Source organism: Pithys albifrons, chromosome 2 (genome assembly GCF_047495875.1).
Source record: "Pithys albifrons albifrons isolate INPA30051 chromosome 2, PitAlb_v1, whole genome shotgun sequence".
Lineage (NCBI taxonomy): Eukaryota > Metazoa > Chordata > Aves > Passeriformes > Thamnophilidae > Pithys > Pithys albifrons.
In genome coordinates this window covers 37,677,161-37,696,315 of record NC_092459.1, presented here as the reverse complement: position 1 = coordinate 37,696,315, position 19,155 = coordinate 37,677,161, and the positions used below count along the sequence as shown (strand labels likewise).

Here is a 19,155-nt window from a genome sequence, read left to right as displayed (position 1 = left end):
ATAGAAACACCTGAAAATGCCAGTCTGAAATATATTTTAACCTTTCAGGAAATGGACCTGTTAGTATTAATACTAATTGTATTATTAAATCCATTTTGGGAGAGATATGTGAAGAGAAAAAAAAATTAGTAATGTAAGTTGACTGGAAGTGTTACAGTGAATAAAATTATTATTTTTTTTTTTTTTGTTGGGATGTATAAAATTGAAATATTGCTGGACAGATCTTTAACTGCAAAATGTAAGATTGATTAGATTTTGGTAACTGGTTATGAATTACAGGAAATTCACTCAAATGTCCTCATAACATGAAGCATCTTAGGGAATTCTGATTGGGGTTTTTGTTTGGTTTTGTCATGAACATACGTATAACGAAGAAACTAAATATATATATATATATATATATATATATATATATGTAAAATATATATATATATGACTGTGGTACAGATTTAATATAGTGTAATATCTGCAGATATTAACTGTGATAAAAAATGAAACAGATGAAACAGATTAGGCTTAGACTCCTTATGGGTTGAAAGCAAATTCTTCACTTTTTGACATTAGGTGCTGCATTGTTATTGCTTTCTTGTCTTCAACTTATCTTAAAAAAAAAAAAAAAACAGTTTGAAACCAGGAGCTTGGTAATGACTGTATGATTAATGACAACTGCAGATCAGTTTTTAAAGTAGTCATGAAACCATTTATAGTATAGATTTAACATAAAAAATAGATTTTGTTTCTTTTTAATAAGGGTGAAGTACTTTATATCTTAGAGTTTTACAAATTTATTGGCTTCTGAAAAGTCCAAGAGTGACCACTTGGAAAACATAACTTAGTCTTCAGTATGAGTGCAACATGGACTCCATCAGAATTGGCCCTTCTTTTGTTGCTTAAGCCCAGTGATCATCTGTGAGCCTGGAGAAATGTCAAACATGTAGTTTAAAGCTACATTAAAAAGTGACAATTAGCTCCATTTTACAGTTGAAAAACAAATTATACAAAGGGCTTGAAGGAGCCTGGGTACTGAATGCTGGGCCCTGTACTAGTAATCCTGACTCCAGTGTGAAGGTGTGGCAGAAATTAGAATTGTTGACATTTTTTGGTCTGTGCTTTGGCCAGCCATCTGGGCACAGTTTATATTATTTCCTACCTTGTTGCTAGTAACAAGAAGAGATAGAGTAGAAACTTTCCCCTTGAAGACAGCGCTAGCTATAAACTAATTGGCCTCTTTTAATTGGCTAGTGGCATTTGGAGGTTGTTTTAAGGAGAAACTGAGGGAAAGAGGAGGAAGGCTATCCCCTAGACCCCAATAAAGGAAGACCCCCTAATAATTATGTGCATGCTCAGGGACATTCCAATGCCCATGCACATGTGCAGAGAGAAAACTCTTATGTAACAGATGGGCAGAGCTGGTGACTTCAGCCTAGGTGGTGTTAGGGGCGGTATTGGACACACCTGCCTAGTCAGACGTCACTGGCCACCTGTATTTTAAGAGCAAATGACTGGTGCGCTGGGGGCTTGTTTTTTGCCGCCCGGGAAAACCTTGCATTTCAAAACAACGAGAACGCCTGGGAGTTAGCTAGCACACCTGGTCTCGGCTTCTTCCGTTGGAAAAATCTAAGTGTCTGTGGGTTGGTAAGATAGTAGTATTAGCAGCACCCCCCCTAGTGAGAGGTGGGGGGGAGTGTCTGCACACCTGGGTTTATTGCTTGTTATGAGGGGGCTTTTCCCTTTCTTTGCTTTCTCCTCCTTTTCCACCATAAAACTTCTGTTACTCAGCGATTTCTGTCAATAATAACAAAACCTGTTTATTAACCTTTCTGCAGCGTGTTGGGGTCACTTTTCTGGCAATCCTTTGAACCCACTCTAGTACAGAAGGAAGCAAGAGAACAGTTTCCTATTATCCTCATGTCTGGTTCCAAACATCTCATGTAAAGGAAATGATTGGAGTAGTGTGGTTTTGCGCACAGAGGAGAACCGGAATATTGTGTCAGTACCCCCTTGTTAAGAGGGATCAAGAGTGTGAAATTTCACCCTCTCTTTCTAGAAAGTCAGGTGAGTCAGAAGTTTTCAGGGAAACATGCTGGAAGACAAGCTGTTGGACCTGCTTAGCTGAAAACAGCTCCTTTTCTTCTGCCTTCTAATTTGTCTCTAGAGTGTATATGGGTCTGGCCTGAGAGTCAGAAAACCTGTTCTGAAATGAGTGTGGCATTTTTTTTTTTTGAGAAAAGAACAAGCTAAGCCTTCTGGTAAAATAGGGTGCTATGACTCAGAAATGCTGTTCCAGCATTGTACTGTAACCTGTGAAATGGGAGAATCAGGTTCAGTTCCCTTCTTTAACTGTTGAGTGTACTGTTCTTCTGCCATGTCTTTAGGAATATCCTTATTGTTAGTCCACAGAGTCAAGTCTACATGTAGCGTCCAATATTTTTCCTCTCCTACTGCCTTTCTTTCCCATGACAGAGATTCAACAGGAATGATAGAGAGACTTAGCACTGACGTAGATTTTACTAGTATTCAGAAATACAGTGGAATTGAATGTGGGGGAAAGAGCAGGAATGAAATGCCATCTTAATGGAATGACTAGTACTGATGTGAAAACAAATAGTTGATTTTGTAACATGAGGTTTTTAGTCTGAATATTTTAACTTTTCTAACCATCAGACCAGTGAGATTCTGAAACAGCCTTTAGATGGGAGCAGTGGGAGATATAATCTGATTTTAAGATGGAGTTTGGGCATTCTTTTGGAAGGAATGAAATCGCATAGTTACCTGAGATGGCAGGTGCCTGGACACAGTGATCCCAAAGTACTCTTCCACTCCTGCCTTCTTAATTAGGAAAATATATTTTGTTATGTTCTCTGATTTCTCAGAAAGATGTCACCTGTAGTTTCATAGTGACATTTTTTATTGCTTAAGAGAGGTTGGACATAGAAAATTTTTTATTGAGATTGCACAAGTCTAGTAATTGATATGTGAACTGGAGATGATGAAGTAGATGCATGTAGAGTAGAGAAACAAGGAGGACACTGTTCACATTGAAATGGCTGGAAGGGTTGTATAAACAATCATGGCAGTTTGTGTAGCTGCTTAATATTGATGTCAAGACTGATAAAGCATAAAGTGTTGTTTCATTGGGTAGTGTAAATTCAGAAGGCGAGCAAGGACTTATTCAGAGTTTGTTTACATTTTAGTGAATGTTGCATTTGTTAACATTTTAAAATGTGTAAGTTCTGCATCCTTGGTGCTAAGAATACATTTGATTGTATTCTGACTTCACCTTTTTTCATCAAAGCATTCTTTTGCAATTTGTGGAGGACAAATGATATTGTAGTCAGTAAAAAGAATACTCAAAAATACTGCCTTACATTGGTACCACAGTTCAGTGAGTTCAAAATACATTTTTTTTTGTTTTTATAATATGCCATGAGTGGTTCACACCCAGAAGACAAATTTATCATCCTTAATAGTAACTGATCTTACGCATTTTTAAAAAGTTTTGCCTTACTTTGTGTTGTACAAAACCTAGATGCTAAAAGGTTTTGCTGCATATAATAACAGTATATATAATACAATAACAGTATAGTCTACATATAATTACAGTATAGTCTTACGCCGTGCCTAAGTTCAATGGACTCATTGAAGGATTGTGTTTATCCTAGCTTTGTTAATGTCAAAACTTGTGCTTTCACATCTTTTTGCTGCTAATGACTCAGCACCTTAGTGGACGTGAAACAAGAAGCATGTCATTCATAATCAAGGTGTGAAAATGAAGTCTGGAGAATCATAAGGAGGTGCTTTCCAATGGCTCATTAACTTGCTTTATGGCATGAAACCCCTGGAGGAGGGTCTTTAAGATTAGATTATAAGTAATGACATAATTGTCTGATGATGTAGAAATGCAATCCAGGTTCTAAAACAAGGTTTCTCTGAATGCTTCAGGTTATGGATGCCCACTGACTAATGCCCATGATCTGATTTTTAGCAGTGATTATTGTGAGGGACATTTTCTTTCAAAGGTTCGGGAAAGAAGATGTGGTGATCAGACTCAGGTTCATCTTGTGCCAGGTTGCTCAGTTAGGCTTCAGAGATGCAACAAAGCAGACATTTGCCAGACTCCTCAGCAAAAGTTTTGTTGCAGAACTGAAGTGCCACTGGACTTGTAGGCAATTAGCATCTCTGAAAATCACGATGTGAGTTACAAAAACAAAGTAATTGAAAAATAGAGGCTACTTCTAAAAATTTGGGCACTGGTATGAATTGCTTATATACATTTTTTTTTTTATTGTATGTCATTACTTGAAGCTTAGGTAGAAAAGAAAATGGATTTCTCCATTGCTGATCATGGTTAATTTATCAAAAAGGTAGAGCTCTAAAAGGAATTGCTTTTTAAAACATTGTGGATTTTCAATCCATTTTTCTTCCTTTAACAAATTGATCTGTCATTCTTGAAAGATCAGCAAAATCCCACAAAGACATAGTAGTTTTTTTACAGCTTTGAACATCATGAAATTGATTTTTTTCATATGCGTGAGTGTGCACATTTATATAGAGTTTAATAACCTTCATTCATCTACTTACTACTCTTGTTTAACCTTAAAGTAACAACCTAGAAATTTTCCAGTATATACTCTCTGGTGTTTAGTTCACTTTGTGTTGTTACTTTGTTAGTTAGTTGGTAGAATTAAATTACACAAGTATATAAGTCATGGTCACTGTAGCTATGCTTCTTTAAGCTGTTTCTCTTCACCTGTCAGACTCAGTAGAATTATACTGAGGAGTATTATTACTTAACAGGATACCTGCAGCAAGAATCCAAATGTTGGAAAGAGTGCTAAGGATGAATCAGAAGATGGTTTTTTTTCACTGTATTATGCTGAACTCAGTGCCGCCTATGGGAAAAAGAATTTTGCAGTTGGATTTTGTTGCTTTTCAAATGAACTAAACCCCCTGAAGTCCTGCCATCTGTAGCCTTGACAAAATTTTCAAGAGAGAGGTGTTAATCTCAGTATCCTGAGCAAATTCCAGTTTGAATAATTATGTCTCACATCCATGTCATTCCCCTGTAGCTTCAGTTGGATTAGCTATTCATTTCCTGTCCCAAACCTTTGTGTAGCATTTCCATGTGCTCTATAACAGTTTCCACATTTCACCCTAAAGCTAAATGTAATCATCTTTCTTTGTCTGTCCCCATATACAGATACAGAATAATTGTGAAACTCTTCGTAGGCTCATAGAGAAGGTAGCCAAAGGGCAACTGCATTAACTGAATTAAGATAAAATTCTAGATCCAGCACTATCTGAATTTAAAGAAGTGCATGAAGTGGTTTTAGGGGCATGTGTAATCTGCTTCTTTCAGTGGAGACAGTACAGAGATCTATTCTCATCACTTTAGACATATCTGAATCATTTAACACAGCTGATCATGAGATGGTACTTTCTTGCTTGAGAGAGGTAGCAGGATCCAAAGTAATACACTGAAATGGTTGGCATTATTCCCAGACAAACACATCCAACAAGCAGTCAGCGCATACCACCTTTTTGTTCTTCATTCCAGTGTCTTTCAAGAACCTGTTTTACTGGTAGCTCTTTTTGGCATCTGTATTCAGCTACTGTGTGAACAGGTCATGTGGCATGCTTGAGAAACAGGCAGATGACATATATTTCCTTTTGTCCTTTGAGGTCTGCAACCACTCCAGTTTTGCTGTAGTGGCAACTAATTGTAAGAAAACAGCACAGAAATAAAGACCAGTTGTTCAAGATTCAACATAAATGAGGCAGAGATGGTACTTCTGAGAAGAAAGTGACAAGTCAGTGAGATTCCAAGTCCAGTGAGATTTCTGCTGAAAGTTATTGTTTTTTGATCAATGCATTCCATAATTTAGTAGTGCTTCTATATTCTGTGTTGAACTAAACCTGCTGCAGAGTGGCATCTGATAAATAAAACTGTCCATCTTCCCTCTTTGGGTAAGGCAGTCTACTTCATCCTGCTGGATGTTGAACTGTCTGCAGTTATTCTTGCTTTTCTCCTTCTCTCTTGGATGATAGTAGCACAGTATATCTGAGCATAAGCTCTTTCTGGGTATGGAAAGTTATCTAGTACAAAAGGTTGCAGCAGCTCAGACTACCATGAGCACATCAGATTGCCTTACATTGACTTTTCAGAGAATTAGGCTTAACTTCAGTCTCCACTCTTATCTTTCAGACTCTTTGGCCTGGGCCCAGATATCTGACAGGCTATCTCAAGCCTCAGCGCTTGATAGTTTCACTGCTGGAAGTTCTTCAGTGGATTTCTTCACAGAAAATATATGACCTATCTGTAGGAGAGAGCATACAGCAGTACAGTTTGCATCAAAGTCTCTGACTTAATTCCCAAGGAAACTGATGACTATCGAAATATTGCCTTATTTCTCTGTGTGATGCAAATTTCTTGGACTTGCTTCTATCTTGATAGTTACACAGAAACAGCCATAAGCAGAACAAAAGGCACTTTGCAGGTTAGATGTTTGTTACTCTTTCCTCTACTCCTTGGGAAAGGATGAGGAATACATATTATATTTATATGCTTCTGTGCTTGTAAATATCCCTTGTTTTATAAACTAGTACAGCTCAAAGGACTGAGGTGAAAATAGGCCAAATTATAACAGAGAACAGTATAGATGGGAAATCATTATTACAAGAACTTGCTGGATTTTATGTATCATAAGGTTTTCTTCAAAAGAAGCTGCTAGACTACTTTTGTTGTGTTGTAAGTCATTTACATAATATTGCAATATCTACACTGAAGTTGAATACTAAAATAATGAAATAAATGTTATACCATGTCTTTTTTTTTTTTAATATTCCTTAGTGTTAGCCAGTAGCCAGAGAGACTGGCTACCGGACAATAGAAAACCTAATTTATTTGGTACAGTGTGCAGTGCTAGATATTGATCTTGTTTTTAAATGCTTCATAATTTTGTTCATTTTACAAAAATATGTTCCACTTCATTGTTCTCTGACTGATGCTAGTAGTACTTATTTGGGAGAAACTGAAACTACAGAAGGTAGTAAAATAGTTTATGTACATGTGCCTCTGCACATAACTTAATAACATTTGACTTATTTCTGGAGCTCATGTCTCTCTCACAATGGGTTTTATTAGTCAGATTGTTTGTAATGTTGCTTGAGCCAAAAATGTGAAGGGAAAGAAAGGCAGATATTTTTTGCAGTTTAATTGTATTAACTTGTTAAACATAACAGCAGTATTAGACTGCAGTATGTTAGGTGATTCATTTAGTTGATAGAATATAAAGCATTTTTTCCACTGATACATTTCTATTTCTGCAGATAGAGAAGTCACTGCAAAGTGAACCAGAAAGGATAAAATGTGCAAACTTAAATCTGTGTATCCTTCTCATGACTGTTTTAATTTGTGTTGTTAAATTTTAGCAGTTGGAAAAACTTTTGGGTTTTCTAAGGTTTTGGTAAGTAATAATAAACTCAGAATAAAATCATGAGAAATTTGTATCAGAAAGTTCAGAAATCTCTTCTGTTTTATCTAAGCTGTTAATTGCCTGCCACGTCTACTTAAGTGATTTTATTAGTAGAAATTATTAGATGTAGCAAGATTTTTTAAAAAATTTCATTGGTATAATGAATATATATAAAAAACAGAAGAAGGAGTAATATCTATAATAAAATATATCTTTCTAAACCAGAAATTAATTCAGTTGTCAAGGAGCTAAATGTGTCTGATGGCTCTTTAGTATAAAAAATTTTGCATTACTCCATTCGCTTCAATAAAGATACACTTGGCTTTCATTAACAAAAGTTACAGAAGCATCACACCTTTTCATCCCTCTTGAGTTTCCACTAGGATTTCTTTGACTTTTAAACCACAGTATGATCTATTCATCCATTGTTTTGCCGTGTTCTGCCTTCTTATGTTACTGAAACTATTTAAAAGCCCTAACTTGGGGGAGTGTGGGGGGGTTGGGGGTGTTTCTGGTTTTTCCTATCAGATAACACTATACAAACCAGGTGCTGACCTGAATTGGCTGGTGTTTTGAGTTAAATAAACTTGTATCCATTATTTTCAAACTCTTTTTCATGAAGATATAAGATTACCTCAGGACTTTGGCATGTGCAATTGAGAACTCAGAAGGGGCAATTTACAGGCCCTAGCAGGTATAGCAGGAAACACATACTCGAACTTGTGGCTAGGATTAGTCTCATCCTCCTGCTCAGCTATTGTGCTATCCATGTTTCACAACAGACACTCAGGTTTTCATGGTGACAGAATTGAGGCTGCCCACACCTTCTGCTGCTTCACAGCAGGGGAATAGAAAGTGATAAGCAGCGGCTTGGTGCAATTTAAACCTTGTTCCATTTTCAGACTTGATATTTTTATTGTTTATTGCACTAGCACAGTGGCAGGTGCTGGTCCTAGTGCCTTCTCATTACTCCATGAACTTTCTAACATGAAAGTTCAAGAAGAGCCACATTTGCAATGTTGGTTTGCTGTTTCTTGAAGACTTTTATTTCTTTCTAAGGAAGATCTGAATGTTTGAAAACAAGAAGAGTTTAACAGATTTAGAGCTAGATCTCTCTGTAATACAAAAAGGGATGTACACAGCTATCACTTCAGAGTGCACTGTACATGTGGAAGTCAATTCGTACTGGTAGAATATCTAGGATTCATCTAGGATGTTGTCTGCACTGCTTCTACAGGTATTTGTGCTCATGAAAGAAGGGGCATCATCTGTTTTCATAAAAGACTCTGAAAAACTGCAGCTGTCATCCCACTGGACTGAAGTGCCAGTTGCCACTTTGTATTCCCAAGGCTGCACTTTTGGAGCTGGCTGACAAAGACACCAACCTTGCTTGCGTCCAGGCTGGGGCAAAGGGACCAGGTCATGCAGTCATGTAGGCATTTGCAAGGGCTCTGCAAAAGGCAAAGTGAAGGTTTATCAGGTCTGGATTTACATTTTATTTATCTGTGCCTTTTGCCCTAAATTACTTCCATTGGATTCTGTGGGTTTAAGGCAGACTATAAATAAATGGTTGTGTTTCTTCTAAAAATATTAATCAGAGAAAATAGAAAAATGAAGGGCCACCTGGAGTTAAGGTTTTAATATTTCAGTTGTTACAAACCAACTCCAAAACCAATATTATTTTTCCCTGGCAGATTTGGTGTGAAAATGTTTAGTTGAGCAGATGGAACCACAGCTGGTAGTGTACATGTTTATCGGGATAGTTGGCATTTAGCTACTTCCAAAACTGATGTTAGTCTCAAAGATGCTAAAAAGTGGGAATGACTGGGAGCAGAGATGGTGCTTAATCAGATCATCTAGAAGCAAATTTCTTTATTTTTTTAGTACTTTGGTCTAGTAAGAATAATTTTAATCCAGAAAGAAGTTAAACATTTAAAACTAAAATTAAAAAAAAAAGTGAAAATAGGTAAACATGTGCTGTTACTATGCTTTAATAAATAGCCTGAGGAGTGCAGAACATAACCCAAAATGTATTGATGTTTAAGGCCTAGTTAGCAAATAACACACATCTGCTGATATTTAATTATCATGAATGCTGTGCTGGCAGATTTCAGAATCGTTATAGTTCATATTTACCAATGCAGTTTCTTGTTTCACACATGAGAACATTCAGCTGAGAGTTTGAAAGAAGAGAGGGCACATGAATCCTAGCAAGGAACCAAGAAACAGAACAGATATGTATAGACAGTAATGATTTTACAGTTATATCTAATGCACACAACAAGGTTCAATGTCCTATTGTTCCAGGCACTGTACAAACAGTGAGGGAGAGTCCCACTGCCAGGGAGTTTTAAAGAAGAAAAGTGGATTCGTAGACTGAATTCTTAATTTCAAACAAAGATTTTAGTTTAAAGCTCCTTAGGAGAATCTTAATATGAACAAGTGACAGAAATGTACTCTTCCTGTGGCCCTGGCCACACAGCAGTCTATGACAATGTGGGATATTTTTCTCTTTAAGTTAATAATAGTGCATGCATTTATATCAGGGATTAATTTGATTTCAGTGGTATTTCTGGAATTAGTTTTTTAAAAGGGTAAACAGTTTCATAATTTTCTTCTCCATGTTATTATTTTTCCCAGTGCACTTGTCCTTCCTGTGGCAGTTTTTCTCAAATACAGTAGATGCATCTTGGACTGTGAAGAAAAATGGAATATGTTTTTTTCATCTCCATAATACACATCATTTGAAAGCACTGACACGGCAGAGATCTGTTGCACTGCTGTTCCCATGCAGATCGGGTGATGTACAGGGGAGTGAGATTTACACATGCACATTACTATCCTGTAGGCAGCAAAGAATTTTTGCCTCATTTTTGGCACATGATATTCTGAAACAGATTCCTTTGTTTGTTGTCATTGCACAGGTAGCAGAGAAATGTATCTCTCCGGGCGTATAAAATGGCTGCATTATAAATGACAGTCTAAGAGGAACCAAACTGCTTTGCTAGATGACCAGTGATGCCTGTCACTTCTTTGCCAGGGGTTGTGAATGCACACTGTACTAAAATGTAATGGTGCCTTCAATAACAAAATAACAGCATGTGGCATTGTGCAAACTCGAAGCTATTCCACTTACCTTAGGGCATCCTTGGAGTCTGCTATAACACAGAAAGCCCCTCCTCAGCTGTCATCTCCTGAGGCCTGTTCCAATTTCTATCATAGTCCAGCCTGGGAAACATGACAAGGTGCCAGAAAGGCATCCTAATCCTGCATCTCACTGAACTAGTTTTCCAGAAAATATAAGCTTGTATAGAATTCAAATGTCATGTTTCTCTTTCTTGTTGAAAGTATAATTATTATGTAACAGCTTTTAAAGATGTTTCAAACATAGACAGTTCCTGGAAAAAAAAACAAAAACAAATTAGCCAAATATTCAAATTGGTGATGTCCCTTTTAAAGCACAGCAATGTCCATTTACACACTCCAGTGCACTCACCCAACGGCAGGCCAATGACATAATTATGCAGGCTTAATGATGGTGAAACAATGGCACTCTATGAGATAAACAGCCGTGATGTTTTGTAAGGCAGTAAGTTTGTTACATGTATTTTACTCATGCTAATTCCACAGGACAGAAAATACAGTTTCTGTAATATGGTGTACAGGGACATGTGGAATGTGTTACAAATGGGATTGTATCGTAGCTGTGTCCCCATTCCTTTGGGGACATAGGACTCAGTAAGCTTATTCTCATCTCATTTTTTAGTTTTTTAATGATGTCTCAGGCCTTTGGTCAAAAGATATTATTAGACCAGAAGTTATGCAGTTTAGTATATTATAGATAAACCTGATAACTGGAAAGGATATGCCACATTTTTCAATTTGAGCTTTACATTGATTTTTCAAGAACATGTAGCTATTGTAGCTCCTAATTATGAAAATTATATTCTATGACATCTAATTATAATGAAAATTTAGGGGATATGTTCTTTGTGTAATGAACTTTGATGAAAATACTTTGCACACTGTCTGCACTCCTTTTTAAAAAGCTAATATAACTGTCTTTCAGATGCAGGCTATAGCATAGAAATATAAAGCTCATCTTTTGAAACTCCCTTTTCAGTGAAGAAAATTGTAACATGCATACATTTTCAATAAAACAAATATATAATTTTGCTATAAGTGCAGTATATTAAAACACACACTTGTTTTTAATTTAGTGAAACCCAGCATTTAATAATCCAGTAGTTTAAGGATGAGTGTGATAAAAAAGGAATTTTCTGATCTCAGCTGAATCTCTTCATTTTCATGGCATACATTTAGCAGATGGACTCTGTGCTAAAATCCAGGTGCAGTTTTCGCTAACAATTGGTGGTGAATATTAAAGTATAAGTGGATAAGAAAGTGTATGTATGTGACTTAGTACAATATCTTTCTTCGTGCAAGTTTTTCTATAGAATATGCCAGCAGGATTTAGCCATTTCAGAAAGGTACGGAAATCAGAAGTGTATTCCAAAATATTTGATAACAGAGACAATAAGAATTATCTAAATTAGGAAAATCATCATATTGAAGCTATGTTCTATAAAGAAGCAGAAATATTGGGTGAAAGTTCAGCTGCTATAAACAGAAAAAAATAAAAGTTATTGCATAATCTGTTATGATTGGTAGCTGAAAATCAAAATTTAATATAGAAATCTGTAAAGAAATTAGTATGATGTGTTCTGAGCAAAGAAGTGATTTACATAAAAAATACTGTTGGAAGGGGTGTTGTTGACCTAGTGAAGACATGAATTTATTTTAGTTTTACAAACATATACTGATACACTTGACTTACCATTGCTATTGGGGCATTAATGATACAACAGTGCGTTATACCTGGAAAAAAAGCAGTGAAAGTCAGTGAAGAAAGTAAAACAGTCTGCTTCTTAAAAGTCTTAATGTATATCTGTACATACTGCAACTAAAACAGAGGCTTCACATTTTTCTCCTGTTGCTTGACCACAGAGACATGATTGTCTCTATCCTTTGCATTCTTCAAGGTAAGCAGAGTTTGAGGGTATTTCTTTTGAAAGAAAGAGTGGTGATTTAGAGTTGCTGTGTACTATTGCCTTCACGTTTTGACTGTCTTATAAAGTCAAGGTCGTGCATTTGCTTGTGTTTTGGAAAGCCAAAGTCCTGGATAGTTTTAGTAAATTTGATCTTTTGTATTAGAGGATTTTTTAATTCTTCCTCATTCTCTCCGTTTTAGCAAAACAAACCTATTGGTTTGTCTCTTTTTATACATTGTGAAGAAGAAATAGGCATCAATAACATTAAAATAGTCTTTTCTGTGTTTATTTTTCTTGTTGTACATGTCAGCACACTCAGTTGTAATGTAAACTAAAACTATGTACGTAAAATAAAAGGTTAGTGGTTGAGTAGGTTGGGATGAAATTGAAGGAAGCTTCTTCTTCACCCTGGTTAGCATAATTTGCTTTGTTTTGATAACCAAAGAATTCTATAATAGTAAATAGCCTTTTCACAACCTACCAATCGTGGCTTGATGGGTTCATTAATTTACAGATTCTGGAACCAGCTGCTCCCATGTGTTGTTGCTGCAATTAAAAAATCAATCTCTTAAAATATAATGAATTTTATAAATACCATGCTTTCAATTTTATCTATTTATTTTCTACTAGTCATGGTAGAACCTATAGCTAATACATTTTTGTCAAAAGCTATATAATAATACTAAATAAATCAGAAAGATGACTTGTATTACAAAGCAAGTCTTTTTCATGGTTGTCATTCTGGGAGAAGAAAAATCGCTGGTGGATGTTGAGAGGCAGGGATAATCTCACTGCCTCACACACTGTTGCTAAATACAAATAGTAGTAATAGTCTTAGCTTTGCAGAAATGTTTTTATTAAATAGACATAGCTGGGTCGGTCAATGACCTTTTTATTTAATGCAGTAATTACATTATGTTTTCACAGAGATATGCCTTGTAGGGTTTGTGTCCTACTAGGAAAATGTGACATGCTGATTATTTTCTAATCTTCATACCCATCTTAAATTAAGGGTAAAAATTATTATCCAATGAGGCAGTAGAATTTTCTGATGGAGAGATATCACGTGTTACTGAAGATATGAAAGGAAAACATTGGCCAACTTCAGTAAAGAATCTGGACGTCTCAACTCCAAATTTTGTTCCTTAGTCTTTTGATCAGACTGATTCCTTGATGTGAACTTTGAGAGTAATTTATAATGTTATTACTTTTTCTTACACAATTGTCTGCTTAAACCACACACATAGACTACATTCACCTAAAGCGTTAGAAGTGGAAGACAGTCTGGCTGATACAGGGTTTATATTTTGGATAGACACTTGGAAATGCCATATATTTTCTTTCAGCAATATTCCCTACATCTCTATTCCTATTTTCCTTCCTTATTTTTTATCTATCTTTTCTCTCACCTGTTCTGAATAGTGTATATATATGTTATCCTTTAAATAGTGCATCAAGAGCCACATGGTATCCAAGACTAGGAAAAGATCAGGAAGGAAAAAGTTACATGGAAAACCAAAGCAGCATTATCCCCTATATCACTGCACTGATGTTGGCATATGTTTGTTCTTCTCATAGGACAGATTGTCCCAGGTAGACTCTCAGAGCTTCAATAGACTTCAGGAACATCTTGGCCACTTCTCAGTTGGCAGGCTGTGCGGAAAAAGGGCATTGTAATTTCCCTGGATGGATTCCACCTCTCTGTACCACTAGAAAAGCCTGTGCTGCAATAATCCAAGGCAGTAAGAAGACAAAATGAGTGAGATCTAATTCACTTCTTTGGAATGTTTTAGTGTACACTTGCTTTCAGCAGAACTATGTCTATCAGTGCGATGTCCAAAAATCAGCTTTGTAAGAATATTTCTGTTTGGGCTTTATCTCATACCACAGGGCTTTGTATCTTGTAAGGGAGGGAGAGATCAAATTTTGCATTATACTGCTTCCTTCACTTCCTTCCTCTCACACTGTCGCTTCTACCTCCTACCCCTTCACCACAGCACATCAGGCTTCCTAGGCAACAGTTCTCTCCCACTCAAAATTCTCCCCTACCTAAAAGATTGTTTAGTGACTCCTCTCAAACATTTTAGTGATGTTAGAGATACATATTTTGCCTCCCCTTAGTAAAAAGAAATGAAAATACCTGTTTTTTTTTAGCAAGAGAAAGGCAGATAGGAAGTGTTCCTTAAGTTAGAAATGCATGCATCTCATTCTAGGACAATCAGTCAAAAAAGCAGAAACCCCCCCAGTATTATTCATCTTCATGTCCTAACCGCATAGTGTTACCTGTAATGTAATTAACAGAGAATCAGGTTTTGTGATACAGATGTCTCTTTCCAGTCTCACAAGTGCGATGATTTGTCAGGATTTATTTACTGATTCCAAGAAATTCCAAAATTAAACATTTTATTACCAAATAGAGGAAAGTATGTACAAAGTGTGTCAGCCAAGAAGATATATCTACAAATTAGCTTAGCCTGTTCCATTAGAGATGGAGAACTTCTCAAATCAGAATATGTAAACCAAGCTATGACTCAATGGAAGAGACTTTTCTTAAAATGCTTATCCATTGTATTTAGAAATGTCAATACTCTCTGGATTTTAGATGACTGAAAACAAAACAAAATTAAAAAAAAAAACAACAGACAAAGAAGAGTAAAATGAATCTATTTTAAATGAGATGTTCTGTACTTCAAAGGAAATAGAAATAGTTTGTGATTAACAACAAAGCAAAGATTGATAAGCATGTTATTGGTCAGCCTATGTGAACTTGATAGCCAGAAAGGCAAATTCATGTGTTCTGTCAAAAAAGAATCTTAAATACTCACTCCATAGAAACTGTGATTGCAATAGAAACTTCTGAAATTTTCTTAAGATAAACAGAGAAGGTGAAGAAACTCAGAGACCTGGGGTATTGAAGTCTTGTTTCAGCAGCAATCAGGAGATACATAGTTTTGGTTATTTTGAAACAATGTCTGCTTCAACGTCTTTTAAACAGGCATCACAGAATTATTTATGTTGGAAAAGACCTCCAAGGTCACTGAGTCCGACCTTTGATTGTCACTTTGTCAACTAGGCTGCAGGACTAAGTGCCACATCCAGTTGTTTCTCAAACACCTCCAGGGCTTGTACCTCCACCACCTCTATGGGCAGCCCATTCCCATGCCTTAAAACCCTTTCTGTGGAGAAATTCTTCCTAATCTCCAACCTGAACATCCCTTGATGCAGCTTGAGACTATGTCCTCTTGTCCTATGACTGTCTCTCCACTGAGCCTTCTTTTTTTCCAGGCTAAACACCAGCTCCCCTCAGCTGCTCTTCATCTGACTTACTCTCCAGATCCTTCACGAGCTTTGTTGCCCTTCATTGCCCTATGTCTCAAGGCTCACTTTCATATAGATTTAATGTTTGGACATATCATCAGTTTACGTTTGGTAAAACATAACAGAAAATACAAGTTTGAGGAATACTTCTGTAAAAGAATTCTATTCCTTCTAACTCCAAAGTAAAATGAACTCAATACGTGTATTCTTACAAGGACAATCTTAAATGTTCCTTGGTTTTGTTTTGTTTTTTTCCTCTTCCCAGCATCAGTATATTTAACAGTCTTTTTTTTGTACTCTCTAATTCTTTTCTTCATTTAACATCTGTTTAATCTACAGATAATTTGTACTGGCCATCACAGCAAAATAACTTAATTCACAACAGTACCCTGAGAACATTATGCTCAAATGTAAGAGGGTTTCCAGTCAGAATAAGGTATTTTTTTTCTGACACACAACCATCTATCCTTCCCATACAAATGTTGCAATTTAAGGGGTTGTCTTTGTTTGAGGGAAAAAAACCCAAAATATTTACTAAAAAGCAGAGGAGAGGATTCCTCCACAATAATCACGTCATTCTTTATTAAATTTAAGAAAAGGAACTTTAATTAGAAAATGGATATATAAGAAGGCTAACTGTTCTTAACTAATATCTATCTATCTATCTATCTATCTATCTATCTATCTATCTATCTATCTATCTATCTATATCTACATATATATGCAGACATAACTGTAAACAGACCAGAGCAAACTACTCCCTCAGCACCAAAAGTAAAAAAATAAACACAAGAGAACAACCCTCAGAATGGTAGATTCCTCCTGGAGCAGTTATATTTATGGACAGTGTCAGTGTCACACCTTGGCTGGCTGCAGGGTGTATTCTCAGTCTTTTCCCAGCGAGGCAGAGACTAGTGGTCAGCACTCAGATGAATTCTCTCTCTCTCTCTTTGTCCTTTGTCCCAAACGAAGAAGGAAAGCTGGGAGTGGAGAGCTTCAGCGTGTCCCAAAAGCAGCTGTGACTCCTATGTCTCAGATCGCTGCCATGGTGGGGTGGGCGGCCGTGACATTGCCGGTGATGGTGAAGCCGGAGCGGTGCCAGGGGCCCCAATGCTGAACCAGGAGAAAACAGCAGTGGCAAGAAGAAACTCGCTTACTCCACAGGAGCAACGAGGAGCAGGAGCACAGTTTCTCTCTGACAGACAGCACACACAGATGCAGCCTTCCCACAGAGCTGTGAAATGTCCCCAAAACCAAAAGAGACAGTGCAAACCCGTTCCTGGCCACACCTTCCCCCAGTCCAAAACGATCAAGAAGGAATTGGTAGCAGTTAATTACTTCTTTTGTTAACTAATGGCATGGGGAGTTAGTGGCAGGGAGAGAATTTACATTATCATTCAAAACTACAACAGGGATAGAAATGTTTGCATTATGTGCAGGTTTTTGAACTAACAGCGCAGGAGTTTTTAACAATTCTGGTTTTGATATAGTATCTAAACCTTCATTAGGAAAAGGGAGGCTGAGTGTAGAAAAGCTTGGTGGAGGAAGACAAGGAGCATGCAGTTACTGCTGTGAAGGAGTTGTGCATTTCCTGGAGTGCCACAAGGAGCTGAAATATGAATGTTGCTTTCTCTGTTCAACAATATGTGATTTTTAAATGTGTCTGTGTCTCTTCTTTGTCTCACGTTTCTTGTAATGGAGAAATCTTGTCTAGGACATTGCAGCTAAGACCAATCTCTGTTTCCTGAAGATAAAGAGGGAGTGATAGTCAAGAGAAGTTTAGCAAAATTTTATTACATTCTTCATAGCATTCTAGGGACATTGAGGAGGAGAGATGAAGAACAGTTAATTAGAAGTGAATAACCAAATATGTGTAAGTGTTTAGCTAGTTCAGCTTATGACTCATCTCTCCTGTGTGCAAACAAGACTCATCTTTTAAGAGGAGACCTGCTATTTTAATAGTTGAGCTTTTTCCTGTGAGCAGGAAAAAAGGATTTCGAAAATTAAATTCTTGAGTATCTTTTATTTCCCTCAAGAAGAAAGGTGAGAGAATTTTAAAAATGGTCTGAATTTTTAAATTACCTCAGTGAAGCACTTCTCAGTGTGGTAGCCCTGTTATCTCCAGATAGGGTCTTCTTATATGCCATGTATAATGACTTAATAAAACAATAGTCTGCTACTTCAGGAATGTTCCTGTGTCTGTACTTACTCCCTTCTGAGTCTAAATGTCAGTTATGACTTTGGTCAGGTTATTCAGAATAAAAACCTGTAAGATGATGACTGCAGAATTGCAATTTCACATTATAAAAAGGTGTAGTGCTGATTTAATAAAACTAGCTGAGTACAATATTTTAACTGTTGAATTAATCTGGAAATATTACTGGCAGTAGTGGTCATGAGGCCTTGTTATGGTCTCAGGACTTTGTTGCATATCTTGTCAGGGGCAGAGCATACCATGCTGCTGGAATCTATTGACTGCATCATAGCAGAGAGATCAGCCCCTGAAGGTTTGATCAGAGCTTGAAGTAAAGCTAAACCCCTCAAATGTATTGAATCATATTATTGCAAAATGTGGAATATGTAAAATTTTCTTAAGAAAGGATGTTTGATCTTTCTATATTTTCAAGCCTAATTAAAAAAAAAGGAGTTTTAATCTGTTAAACAAATAGTAGCTAACAAGCTCTAAGTGATGTCCAGGTGTTAGAAAAATAAATTACTTGTTGGTAAAATTACCTTATTAAGGTTTAGGTCTTGACATGCTTCAGTGATCTCATGTTGCATTCAACTTACAGTATCTGGAATGGAAAAAGTCCTGTCAGAAATGGACTTGTGAACAAAATGAAGATGCTAACTCAAATGTCTGAAAAACTGAGAAATGTATCTGGTATTTTGGAAGGAAGTTATGATAAGTATTCTTATTGGATGTTATTTATTCCTTTCTATTGGTTATTAACCCTGTGTTTCCATTGGCACAAAGCCAAATCCCCCTTTGTTCACCATTGTTAGCAATAAACTCTCTCTCGGCCCTATCCTGTGGTCCCTGTGTGGCCTTTGCAGGCTTCCTGGGGGCCACATGGTGGAGGACTGTAGGGAGCACCTCCCCTCTAGGTAACAGGTTAGATCCCAGACCATGAGCTCTTCTCAACCGTTGCAATGTCAGACCTAGGGGGAGATTAAGAAAGTTTGGGAAGGCTGTACCACTGATAGTGGACGCTAAAAATGCAGAATTTATGGACCACAAGGACATCTGACAGAACCCCAAGATAAAGAAGAAATTAATAAGGCCAACTCAGCAACTGTGCTGAAATCAG

General features: G+C 36.7%; 1 protein-coding gene across 8 annotated transcripts in view; it reads left to right on the top strand.

Moving 5' to 3' along the window:
• EPHA7 (EPH receptor A7) overlaps nt 1-19,155 on the top strand; it is a 189,733-nt gene that overhangs the window by 78,156 nt on the left and 92,422 nt on the right. Inside the window, exon 6 of one of the 8 annotated variants that reach the window (XM_071548783.1) lies at nt 6,206-7,591. The exons of the other annotated variants lie outside the window; for them this stretch is intronic. Within the exon in view, the coding sequence (XP_071404884.1) occupies nt 6,206-6,312 (107 nt within the window). The 3' untranslated portion in view covers nt 6,313-7,591. Of the gene's footprint in view, nt 1-6,205; nt 7,592-19,155 lie in introns of those variants that run through there. 8 annotated transcript variants of the gene reach the window in all.